Source organism: Trichosurus vulpecula, chromosome 4, assembly GCF_011100635.1.
Source record: "Trichosurus vulpecula isolate mTriVul1 chromosome 4, mTriVul1.pri, whole genome shotgun sequence".
NCBI lineage: Eukaryota > Metazoa > Chordata > Mammalia > Diprotodontia > Phalangeridae > Trichosurus > Trichosurus vulpecula.
In genome coordinates this window covers 277124709-277137585 of record NC_050576.1, presented here as the reverse complement: position 1 = coordinate 277137585, position 12877 = coordinate 277124709, and the positions used below count along the sequence as shown (strand labels likewise).

General features: G+C 38.6%; 1 protein-coding gene across 1 annotated transcript in view; it reads left to right on the top strand.

Annotated features, from left to right (window-relative positions):
• MOGAT1 (monoacylglycerol O-acyltransferase 1) overlaps nt 1–8381 on the top strand; it is a 44938-nt gene extending 36557 nt beyond the window's left edge. The window contains exon 6 of the mRNA XM_036757051.1: nt 8098–8381. Coding sequence (XP_036612946.1) covers nt 8098–8252 — 155 coding nt within the window. The 3' untranslated portion in view covers nt 8253–8381. The remainder of the gene's footprint in view (nt 1–8097) is intronic.
• The last annotated feature ends 4496 nt before the right edge of the window (nt 8382–12877 follow it).

The following is a 12877-nucleotide window of genomic DNA, read 5'->3' as shown; positions in this document are numbered from 1 at the left end:
CCCTTCGATCCCCTAATGTAGAAGCTGCTAGATCTTGTATTATCCTGATTGTGTTTCCACAATACTCAAATTGTTTCTTTCTGGCTGCTTGCAGTATTTTCTCCTTGATCTCAGAGCTCTGGAATTTGGTGACAATATTCCTAGGAGTTTTCTTTTTGGGATCTTTTTGAGGAGGTGATTGGTGGATTCTTTCCATTTCTATTTTACCCTCTGGCTCTAGAATATCAGGGCAGTTTTCCTTGATAATTTCTTGAAAGATAATATCTAGGCTCTTTTTTTGATCATGGCTTTCAGGTAGTCCAATAATTTTTAAATTATCTCTCCTGGATCTATTTTCCAGGTCAGTGGTTTTTCCAGTGAGATAGTTCACATTGTCTTCCATTTTTTCATTCCTTTGATTCTGTTTTATAATATCTTGATTTCTCATAAAGTCACTAGCTTCCACTTGCTCCAATCTAATTTTTAAGGTAGTATTTTCTTCAGTGGTCTTTTGGACCTCCTTTTCCATTTGGCTAATTCTGCCTTTCAAGGCATTCTTCTTCTCGTTGGCTTTTTGGAGCTCTTTTGCCATTTGAGTTAGTCTATTTTTTAAGGTGTTATTTTCTTCAGTATTTTTTGGGTCTCCTTTAGCAAGTCATTGACTTGTTTTTCATGGTTTTCTCGCATCCTTCTCATTTCTCTTCCCATTTTTTCCTTTACTTCTCTAACTTGCTTTTCCAAATCCTTTTTGAGCTCTTCCATGGCCTGAGACCAGTTCATGTTTTTCTTGGAGGCCTTTGATGTAGGCTCTTTGACTTTGTTGACTTCTTCTGGCTGTATGTTTTGGTCTTCTTTGTCACCAAAGAAAGATTCCAAAGTCTGAGTCTGAGTCTGAGTCCTTTTTCGCTGCCTGTTCATGTTCCCAGCCAAGTGCTTAACCCTTGAGTTTTTCATTGGGGTATGACTGCTTGTAGAGTATAGAGTACTTTGTCCCAAGCTTGAGGGGCTGTGCTATTGTTTTCAGAGTTATTTCTACACAGCAAGCTCTGCCACACCAGTGTTCCTCCTCTCCAATAACCGCCAACCTGGACAGCAACTCAGATCTAAGCAGTCTCTGCGCTCCTGCTCTGATCCTCCTACCAGGTGTGCCTGGGACTGGAAGCAACTGTAGCTGTAGTTCTGTAAGCAGCCTGAGAGCTGCACCACCTCCTCCGTCCCCGGGGAGGTAGCCAACTGTGAACTCCTTTCACTCTGTCCCCACAGTTGTTTTCCACTAACCTTCTCTGTTACCTTTGGTTTTTGTGGCTTGAGAAGTCTGGTAACTGCCACAGCTCACTGATTCAGGGCACTATGGCCTGTTCCGCCCAGCTCCCAAGTCTGGTTGGTCTGTGCGCAGCCCACACTGGGCTCTGCTCCACTCTGCTCCCAGCATGGTGCGATAGACCTTACCCAGTGACCGTTCAGGCTGTCCTGGGCTGGAGCCCTGCTTCCCTCTGGTATTTCTTTGGTTCTGCAGTTCTAGGATTTGTTCAGAGCCATTTTTATAGGTGTTTGGAGGGTCCTGGGTAAGAGCTTTAGGCAAGTCCCTGCTTTCCAGCTGCCATCTTGGTTCTGCCCCCTGGAAATCTTCTTTATTTCTACAAAACATATACTTTGCTTTTAAATACATACTGAGTAAATTTCAGAAAAGTAATTAAGAGGAGTAATTCAGTTGGCTCATGGAGTAAGTATAATTTTCAAACTTTAAAAGTAAATTTTAAAATGTATTAATGTTAGGTTTAAGCAAGATGATGAGTCCTAGGTGCTCAGGACCATCAATTTATAACTGACAACAGCCCAGGTCATCCACAGCTAATATACACACATATTCATGGTGAAGTCGAGAAAGCATCTGTCATTTGCCTTCCAATTTTTTTAGCAAGGAACTGAAGGACTCCCTCACCACTCCCAGCATTTTAAAGGCCTCTGAATAGGTTTATACTTAAAATAAAAAATTGGAAAGAACTCAAGGAGAAAAGTGGTAGAGAATGCCAGAAAGCTGTTTCCTGCATAGGATAAACAGACTAAGGGCCTTTCAACTACAAGATACAACTTTGGCAGATTTTCCCACTTGGTAGCACCTGACTTCTGTATTTCTTGGTCAAAACAAGGTAGAATTTTTTTTTAACTTAAAGATTTTTTACAACTAGTAAACTTAAGAAGAGTAACAGAGAAATTGCTTTTTGTATCTCTTTCTCAATCCTTAACCACACCACTGCTTACATAATTTTCCTAATACATTACTCTGATTTCTTCAGACCTTGGGGTTTTTTTTGTTTGTTTTTTTTGCCAAATGAGAATATCATCTCATTCTCCCAACATTCAAGGCATTCTACAGTCTGACTAATCTACCTTTCCACTCTTGTTTCTTATTACTCCCTTTCTTAACTAGAAACCATCATGATTTGTCCTTGAGTCTCTTACTTCTCACTCTCATATCCACGTTTTTTCATGTCATTATTCCCGTGCGTAGAAATGAACTTACCCTCTTGGCCCAAGGTCTGTCTCCTTTCATATCCCAACTCAGGTGCCCCATTCTCCATGAAGGCTTCCCTTCCCACCTTCAGGCTAAAGGTGACGTCTCACTCAAATTCTTAATAGCATTCTGCTTGGATTTCTTCCTTGTGCTTAACACTTCCCCCTTGTCTCATAGTTATGTGTGTTTCTGTTTCTTTCCACTGCACCCCATCTAGATTATAAACAGTTTGAAAGCAGCCAGATCTGTTATACCTAACTATGTACTCTGAGCACTTGGCCCCAATTCCTTACACATGTTAAATGTTAATAAATTTTTGTTGACTTATTCTTCCTTTAACAGTAATAAAATTCAGTAATAACCCTGATAGCCTTTGGTGACTAGAATTCAGGTCCTTATCACTACTCATCTATGTATCTATGTATCTACATATCAATCAATCAATCTATCTATCTATCCATCATACAACTATACTGTAGTATTTTCCTGATTGACCTTCCTCAAGTCTATCTCACTAATCACTCCTATGTTCCACCTAACTCACTCTATTTTTTTTAGATTTGAAAATAACTTTCTGTTTTGTGTGCAATAGTTAAACTGGCTGCCTCATCTTGATGTTTTTTGGACAAAGAAACCAATTCAAACGTGTTTGACATTCCTGTTTGGCCTGTGACTATTGCTTCCAAATATAGCATTGCATTTTTGAAAATGCAATTTGGGTTTTATTAGCCTTTGCAGTAATGATGACCTTCATAATAGATATGTCTCTTCTGGGACTAAACCAAGGACTAGAGATAGTAGGAACCTTAGTATCTAAAAGTAGGAACCCATTTGGGAAAATGGTGATAAACTTAAAAACCATAATATTACTTTAAGCTGAGTTCCATGGGTTATTTCTCAGTATCAGAAAGTATGATTATGCCAGATTTTTACCTTGAATTTCCAGGTCGTCCCTCTACATCATGCCAGGATTTCTGGGATGTTCAATGAACAAAATTTCATAGTCTTCAGTTTCAAAAATACAATGGAATCAGGAGACTTGGGTTCAAATCCCAGTTCCTATTGCTGACTATATGTTATTGGACCCTTATCTAAACTCCTCCATATGTAAAATTGGATAGCTTACATGTTATCAAAAATGCATTAGACTAAGAATCAAGGAAGACGTGGATCCAAATTCTATCCTTGGAGCTCCATGAGACTATGGTTCCTCTGAGTCTATTTCCCCCTCTTCGAAGTGGAGGCAGTGCCTACCTCCACAGGGCTGTTGTTCAGAGTTCAGTTCTGTATTGCTAATCCAGTATTCTTTCTGATTAGAAATACCATGCTTAGTTTTTGTCCTATGTTTCTCTTTTTCTCTTATTAATTTTGCCGGCTTCATTAATAGTGACTTGTACAGCCCATTTATCTACCTAAAGACAGAAATTGGGAGGAGAGGTCAAGAACAATTGAGTGCAGGCACTGGGAGATAGTGTGAGCAAAAATAGATGTGGGAAAAGGAAATAAAAAAATGAAGGACAGTTAATAATAGATCAGTTTGGCTGGAATGTGAAGAACATGAAAGGGAATAATATCAAATGAGGATGGAAAGGTAGGTTAGAGTCAGTTTGATAGCCTGAAAATGTATGTCAAGCACATTGCATACTTATAAGTGCCATATAACTCAAATTCTCAAAATATACCAATGAATCAATGTGGGTATTCCCTTAATAGTGAAGAAGACAGCCCATCCATACCTATCCATTTTGTGTGACTCCTATAAATTCAACATAGTGGATCCACCATCTAAATCAGAGGTTCCCAAACTTATTTGACCTACCTCACCCCTTTTCAAAAGAAAATTACCCAGAGCCCCTTGGAAATCTACTTTAATTAACTCTAACTTTTTTTTTTTGAAATTTGCATCATTTTTAAAATATGGTTTTTTTTAAAGTGACACATCTTAAATTTAGTAATTTATTGTAAATATGTGGAGTTTTTTCTGCATTGAAATTTTGATGATGCAATATTGCATCATGTAACTGTATCATATCACATTGTAAACAAGTGATTACGTGCACATATTCCTGCTGATGCATGCTGGACTTCCTGATGATGTGCAACATCCTCACCTGCAAACACTTGCTTGTTAAGACCTGTTAGTGGACTTGACCACTGCTCAGTTATAACTTGCATTTTGCGTGCTTATTTGGAAAATAATGTAATCACTATGACTTTAACTCTGGTGCAAAACAGATGAAACATGTACAGATTTTTTTTGAAAATTTTCTTCTCTTCTTTCCTTATGCTTCTATCATCCCCTTATTTTATTCAACCCCCTCCCATTTGCACCTAAGGCTACCACTGCCCCCCCATCATTCCAGTGCCCCCCAGGGAGCGATATTGTCCACTTTGGGAATCTCTGTGGTTGGGCACCTTCCTTTCTTTCTTTGACATCTTATGAATACATGTAAAGCATGAGACCTGCCATCAGTTAGCCCACTTTTTCCCCTAGTCATACATCCTTTTGATAGCATCATTTAGATCCTTTCTGCCCACTTCTTTCTTTGTATTGGGTAGCAACCTTCCCACACATGCCTACAATGGGCCTCTCCATTATCATTCATGTAGTTTTCCATTGCAGTTCTGTACAGACTGAAGAGTTCTGTGAATCCCCAAAAATGTCAGCTATTAATGGAAAGAGAAGCAAAGAAAACCATATGAAGATAAAATTAGTGTATAGGTAGGAGACATTTAAGCTCTTGTGAAGAAAGAGTCTATATAAATTATCATTAAAAATCAGCAAAAGAAAATACTAGAAAAAGAGAATCATAGGGGCAAAATTAACTATGGAATGTCTAATGAAAAAGCATATTAGATTAATAATCCAGAACTGAATTCTTAAAGTCCATTTTTAATAGGCTTGGGCCAAAGCATTTTGCCTAATTATGTAACACTCAAAGAATTTGATCTTGACAATGATGACATCCCCTGCAAAGGTGCAGATCTCCTCCATGCTCTTTCATCTTTTGACTAGTATTCTTGTCCTTCCAGAAATCCTCAACAAGAAAAAATATCTAATGTGCTAGGCATCTCAAGATTTTTACAAAATGTTTCTTACCAATGAAGCACATAAGTTGTTTATTTGTTCTTGTTACATGATTGACTTGCCATCTTTATTGTTCATACACTTATTGGATAACTTTGTTGAACAAATATGTTGCGACATAAAAAGATAAAAACAATTCTAACTCACTGACTCTTTTGCAAGGTTGTTAAATCATGCAAGAAAGGAAGGAACAGTATTGTATGGAGGATAGATGTGGCTTTAGATTTAGGAAGTCCTGTTTTTGGTACCTAGTACTGAGTTTATGACCTTTGACAAGTCACTTAATCTCTAAGTGCTCCAGGCAACTTTCTGTGATTCTAAGTTTTAGAGTAATTGCTATTATCTGCCTTGGTGGAAGGATTTTCCTCACTAGGAGTTCCTTATATCAGTGAAATCACAGATCTAGCCCTTAAAAAGGCAGGAGTGGGATGGGCACTTCTATAAGGCTTCCAATAGTTGAAGTTGGTCCATCATTCCAGAGATTTCTCCCCACTCGTTAAGGGAAAAAAAATGCAGTGAAATTCAAAGAGCAGAAAGGCACCTTGAATTACTGCTCTACAGATGGAGAAACTGAGGTCCAGGGAGACAATGACTTGTCTCACTGGTTAATGGAGGAGCTTGGACTAGAAATGTCAAGCATCCTGATGCCCAAGCCAGCCTTCTCTCCACTACACCACATCATCTTTCTCTCACTGTATCTGATTCTCATCCATAAAAGAAAATGAAAACCTTAGTTATGATTGGTTCTTAATGGGATCTATTCTGCCCCCTTGTTGCTCGCGTGTAGTTAATATTGTTGAGTGTTATTTTTGCCTCTAAGCTATCAAAGAAAATTGAATTTAAGCAGCTGTGGTTCTGTCTGTTTAAAAATGCTAGACAAATTGAGAAGAATCAATTCTGCAATTAGGGCATGTAATCTCTGTTACATCCCCTAAGTTGATGTCATTTTAAACTTCTTTTTTATGTACCAGCTCCCTAGCTCAGCTTCTGCCATAATAATAATTATGCTTTACTGATCATTATTATACTGAATAATAATCATTATTATCCTCATCCCCCATCAGTCCATTTCTATTGGGTTTTCTACTCACCTTTCCCTATTGATTGTAAGCTCCTTGAGGTCAAGGATGATCTTTTGCTTCTTTTTATACTCCCAATGTGCAGTACCTGGCATGTAATAAGTACTTAACGAATGTTCATTGATTGACTGAACTAGGCCACATAGCACTAGGGATACTCAGAGACCTGTTGGAAGAGACCACGTCTTCTTAGACACAGAGCCCTACTCCGTTGTCTGTAGGCCCAGCTTAACATTTTTCTGTGTCGTAGACCCCCTTGGCAGTTAGGTGAAATCTATGGACCCCTTTTCAGATTGTTTTTAAATGCCCAAAATAAAGTATATAGGATTACATAGGAAACCAATTTTATTGAAAGGAAATTATAAAAATACTTTTTTAAAAACCACAATGTTAAAAGCCCTTGCTCTAGACCTAATTTGACGTCATGTCCAGGTCACTTAGAGTTGAGTGAGGCCAAATTGTTGCCTGGCCTAGCATATATAGGAAAGGGATTTTTATTCTGTGGAGCTGAGAGGTAGGATTGAATCAAGCCAGCAGGGGGCGTCATGAGTAGTGTGGTAGCCTCACCATCGTAGGATTCTGAAATGGTCTCTTTCTTCTTAAGAGGGGAAAAAACAAACAAGCAAACAAAACCCCTCTGGTTTCTCCAAAGTAGGTAAAATCTAAGTAAACATGCTAAGTCCACAAGCCAAGTGGAAAAACTATGATACTTTAAACACTTCTAGAAGTTGTGTTGATTTCTAATGGATGCTGATCAAGGGGGTCCAAGCTAAAAAATTATATATATAAATTATACATAAAATAAATATACATACAAAAAATTATATATATAAATACATAATATACGTAATCTGCTGCTTTTGAACTTTAGTCTTGAATTAGTGTCTATAATAATGCCACTAGAAAATACTTCTTCCTTTCCCAGCAAAGTCCCTTTTAAGTCCTCAGTGGGCCTGACTCTGTGTATTTCAAAATGTAAGACCACTGAAAATCAGTCTAGGGGGACAATAAGGAATGAGGAGAATGAGGGAGTGGATGCCCCACAGTCTTCAGTGAGCTCATGGCCATTAATCAATAGTAAGGCCCTGTGGTCTGGCTGTCAGCTGTGCCAGACAGAGAGTGTTGGTGACCTTGGGGGAGGGCAATGTTCACATAAACCCACAGCTGCATTTCAGACAGTAGCTCATTTGACAAAGAGTCAAAACCACCAGGGTACTGATAGTACAATGTTGGCAAAGGAGGCAAGTGTTTCTGTTTCGTATCTAATGGGATGGTACGCATTCAGGCAAGATGAGAGAAAAACTAAATTTGGAGTTAACAGACTGCAGGCAGAGAAATTGGCTGCCTGTACTCCAGTCTCCTTTTATGGATGATTAAATGCATTTAGAGATATGTATATATAACCTGTGGCATTCTTACATTCTGTATTCTTGCAGTGGGCCACCCCATCCCTGTTCAACAGAATCTACACCCAACGCCAGAACAGATTGACGAATTGCATCAGACCTACCTGGAGGAACTAAGAAAATTATTTGAGAAGCACAAAAGAAAGTATGGGATCTCAGAACAGGAAACTCTTATTTTTAAATAAACACAGCTGTAGAAAGTATCAAGGATGTCATAAGAACTTTGTGGCATTGAAAGAACAATCTCTGAATCCATAACAACTGGTGTCTGTCAAAGACTGTGCTGTGCATTTAATGAACGTTTACGGTTATAAGAGGGCCTGGATTTTTTTTCCTTTCAAATACTGTTTCAAATTATCACACATTGCCTTCAGCCTCAGTGATATTAATATGCAAAAATCCAAATAGAGTAGAAAGCTATCGGAAGCACCAAGGAAAAGATGGCCTATGTAAAGGCTCTTAAAGTTAACAATTATCCAAAGATAACTTCCAAACTCCATATTTTGAAGGCCACAAGATGTAAGGGTGACAGGAATGGGTTAGGTTTATTTTTGTCAGTCAATCAATATTTATTAAATATCAGGCTCTGTGCTAGCCCTGGGGATACAAAGAAAGGTGAAAGGCAGGCGATCCCTGGCCCTGAGAAGCTTATAATGCAATGGAGGAGACAACATGTAAACAATTGTATACAAACTACATATACATATGTATATACATATACATATGTATAACATGCCATATGTATATATTACATGTATACATATGTATATACAGGATAAATTGGAAATAATCAACAAAGGGAAAGGGCTAGAATTAAGAGGAATCAGGAAAAGCTTCCTGTAGAAGGTAGAATTTTAGCTGGGACTTGAAGGCAACCAGGAGGCAGAGATGAGGATGGAGAGCATTCCATGCTTATGTATTCCCCCAAATATTAAAATTATGGGTATAAAAATGTGAAATAAATTTTAGGTGTTCAGGGAAAAAAATGGGCCATTCATCTTAGGCAAGTTCTTTATGTCCTCTGAGCCTCAGTTTTCTTTTTCTATAAAATGAAAGGGTTAGATAAGATGTCCTTTTGAAGTTCCTTCCCACCCTAAATCTGTGTTCCTGTGGTCCTTCATTTTAAAAAGCTTGAGAGTATTTTCTACTGTAAGGTGCTGCTAATAAATAGTCCAGCTGTGGTCCTGCACAGGTGGATCATGAAGTTGCTAATGTATGACATCACTTGTCAAAAGGAATCGGAGGTGCAGTGATATTCCTGAGCCAACGGGCCATTAGCTGATGCTATTACATAATACTCAGACTTTCTGATTCTGTAGGGAGTACTAGCTGACTTATTTGTGGACTCTAGCACTTTTGTACAGTTGTTCAATCTGTCATATGAAGGCCAAAGCTGACAATAGCAATCCTCCACCTCCCCACTCCTCCCTATTTGAATTCATGTTTGGGCATAAAGAAATATTCTCATCTGTCATTGAGTCTAGTTAGAGAAGGCCCACACATTTTGGATGAATCAAAGTTCTGAGAAGTTTTCATATGATGTAATTAGGTATTGTGATGTGAATAGATATTGAAAATGGCCCAAATGATTCTTGCCTTGCAAAAGAACCCCTGCTTGGGGCAGCTAGGTGGTACAGTGAGGAGAGCACTGGCCCTGGAATCAGGAGAACCTGAGTTCAAATCAGATCTCAGACCCTTACTAGCTGTGTGACCCTAGGCAAATCAATCAACCCCAATTACTTCCCTGCCCCCTAAAAAAGAACTCCTGCAGGAAGAAGGCCCTCTCCTAGAGGATTTGTTCAGGCAGTTCAGTTGTGTCTGACTCTTTGTGACCCTATTTGGGAGTTTTCTTGGCAAAGATACTGGAATAGCTTACCATTTCCTTTTCCACTTCTGGAGGATGGCACACATTTTTCACAGTGGACATAGGGATAAGCTACACCAAGACCTAGACTCAGAACCTGAGATTTGGAAGGGTCTTCAGTGGCCATTTAGTCCAACCCAAATACAAAAGGAATCCCCACCCCACTATAAGTTAGCTAACAAGCGATCATCCAGTCTCTTCTTTGAGAGCTTAAAGGTATAAGGGAAGGTGATGCACTTTTGCAACAGTACAATCACAACAAAGAAAGGACAGTGAGAAGCAAAGGGGTTTGACCAAAGAAATGAAGCAATCTGTTCCCTTATTTCTAAACACAGCATCTGGGGAATATCAGTCAAGTGTTTCTTACTTTTCTGAGTACCTGACACTGTCCTAGGTGCTGAGGGCAAATACAAGTCAGCTAGTTCTGTACTCAAGGAGATTTTAGTCTATTTGGGGGAATAGGGAATACAGCAGATATATACATACAATACACAGATATATACAATATATATACATATACATACATACATACATACATATATATATATATATATATATATATATATATATATATATATATATATATATATCACTGCGATGGGATAGAGGTGTAGAGACACTAATAACTGGGGGAACGTGTAAAGGTCTCTTGAAGGAAGAGGCCCCACTCGATCCTTGAAGTGAACCAGAAATTCCAAGAGGCAGAAATGAGGAGAGAGAGCATTCCAAGTATACAGGACACCTGTACAAAGGCCCAACCATGGACAGCTTTGGATGGAATATCAACTAAGTGAGCTTGGCTGTAGTGTGGAGTGGAAAAAGAGAAACAGTAACATGTAACCAGCCTGGGAAGGTAGACTAGACCTAGCTTTTAATGGACATTCAGTGTCAGACAGGAGTTTGTATTTTTTTCCTTGAAAGTACTAGAGAGCCAGTGAAATTTCTTAGGCAGGGAAGTTACCGGTGGATCTGTGCTTAAAGACTATCGCTTTGGCTATGTGTGGAGGATGGACTGAAGAAAGGAAAGACAATGCCAGGAGAATAATTAGGAAGCCATTGCCCAGAGGAGAGATGATGAGGGCCTGAACTGTATCAATTAGTTTAAGATCACACATCCTTACCCACTTCATTAGAGAGCATCACTTAGTTGCAACAAAGTACAGTATTTGTTATTTATGATGACTTCCAAAGTTATAACTTTAGAAAAAATTGGGTCTGTACCTATGATTTCATTGAGCAGGAAATTCCCAAATTGGAATCTCTCTGTTCTGATGTAGATCAACAGTTTGTCCACAACTGCATAGCTTTCACTGTGGTGAGAAGGGGATGGGGACAGTGGGGAGTGGGGAGTGAGGGTTGCTATGTCTAGGGTCACTAAGCCAGTATGTGTCAGGGGCAGTTCCTGAACTCAGGTCTTTCTGATTCCCAGGCTGTCTCTCTATCCACTGCACCATAACAATATGGGACTCTTTCAAGACTCTCTGATCAGAATGAGTACACTTTAAATCCACTGGGAGGCAAGTCAAATGCCAGCAGCCGTGGTAATTCCAGATTTTTTTTTAAAAAAGGAGTATCTAAAAATTACTGAAGCTAAAAAGTTTGTAGTTGGACCTTGGGATTGAGTTGGCTATCTGTCATGGAGAAAGTTGACTCCTGTATCATTTTCCCAAACCATGCTACCTGGACCCCAGTCATTATTCCTCATCTTCCGTTTCCTTCACTCCCCTAGAACCTTGGCCACCAGAGCCTTAGGCTCTGGTGGGAGAGCCTTCACCTTACTCTTTGCCTGGAATTTGGGCCACCATCTCCAAACCATGCCAACCTTTTCCAAGCTTCCCTTTACTATCAGCTCACTATTAGAATATAAACTCCTTGAGGGCAATGACTGCTCTGTTTGTATTTGTATACCCGACCCTTACCTTGGTGCTGGCATATCTTAAAAAATGACTTATCTATTCACAGATCTATTTTTCTAGCCTACTTTATATAATTTATCTAAACCCTTCCCTCTAGGCATCACCACAGTGTTTGTAGTCATCAAGAAAGGATTAAATAATGACCTGTACTCTATTTAAGAAAGCCTGGAAGTATGTAATGCATTTTTAGAAAATATTATCATCAAAAAAACATAGATGCTTAAAGGGACAGGCTTTAGAAAATTCATTTATGTGGATATCAGTATTTGATAGTGTCAAATAAATGAGATGCTACTGTACCTTTGCCCTGTTGGGTTATATTTACTACCAATCACAGCAAAAGAAAAATGGACCCAGCCTTCATCCTTTTTGGCAATAACCATGTAGGATTCCCCTTTGTGCCCTAGTTTAGAATGAATTCAAATTTGAGTCTAATACTTTATCTACAGTTCACCACCATCATCAAGGAGCTTGTGGCAAATGCTCCCTCTATTTCCCATAGTACATTCCCTGTTTCCTCATTCCTCTTCATGCCAAAGCTCCACTTCAAGTTGCTCCCTTTCCACTGGATTTGATTTTATTTTCTAGATTTCTTAAAAAGGTCTGTTTTATTTAAATTAAAATTTATGTTTTTGAATAAACAAATTGATTTTCTCTCCCTTACACCCCCAATCCCACCACCATGGGAGAGGTAACCCTTGTAATAAAGATGTATACTCAAGCAAATCAAATTCCTTCAAAAAAAAGTTTCATTCTGCAAAAAAAAAAAAAAAAAAATCTATGTTTTTAAAGATCCACTTCTCAATTATTTGGAAACAATTAGATTTTTTAAAAAAATCCTTATCTTATTTCCTCCGCTTGTTTCCCCTGGGCCACACTACAAGTATGGTAATTAGATAACAAGACTACCAGTATTTTGCTGCTTAGATTTTCTAAAATCTCAAAAAATTCAATATACAATGTTCATTGAAAAGTTAACATGACTGGTAATTGGAATCATTCTTATTTGTAGGAAATAGTCCCAAGAAGC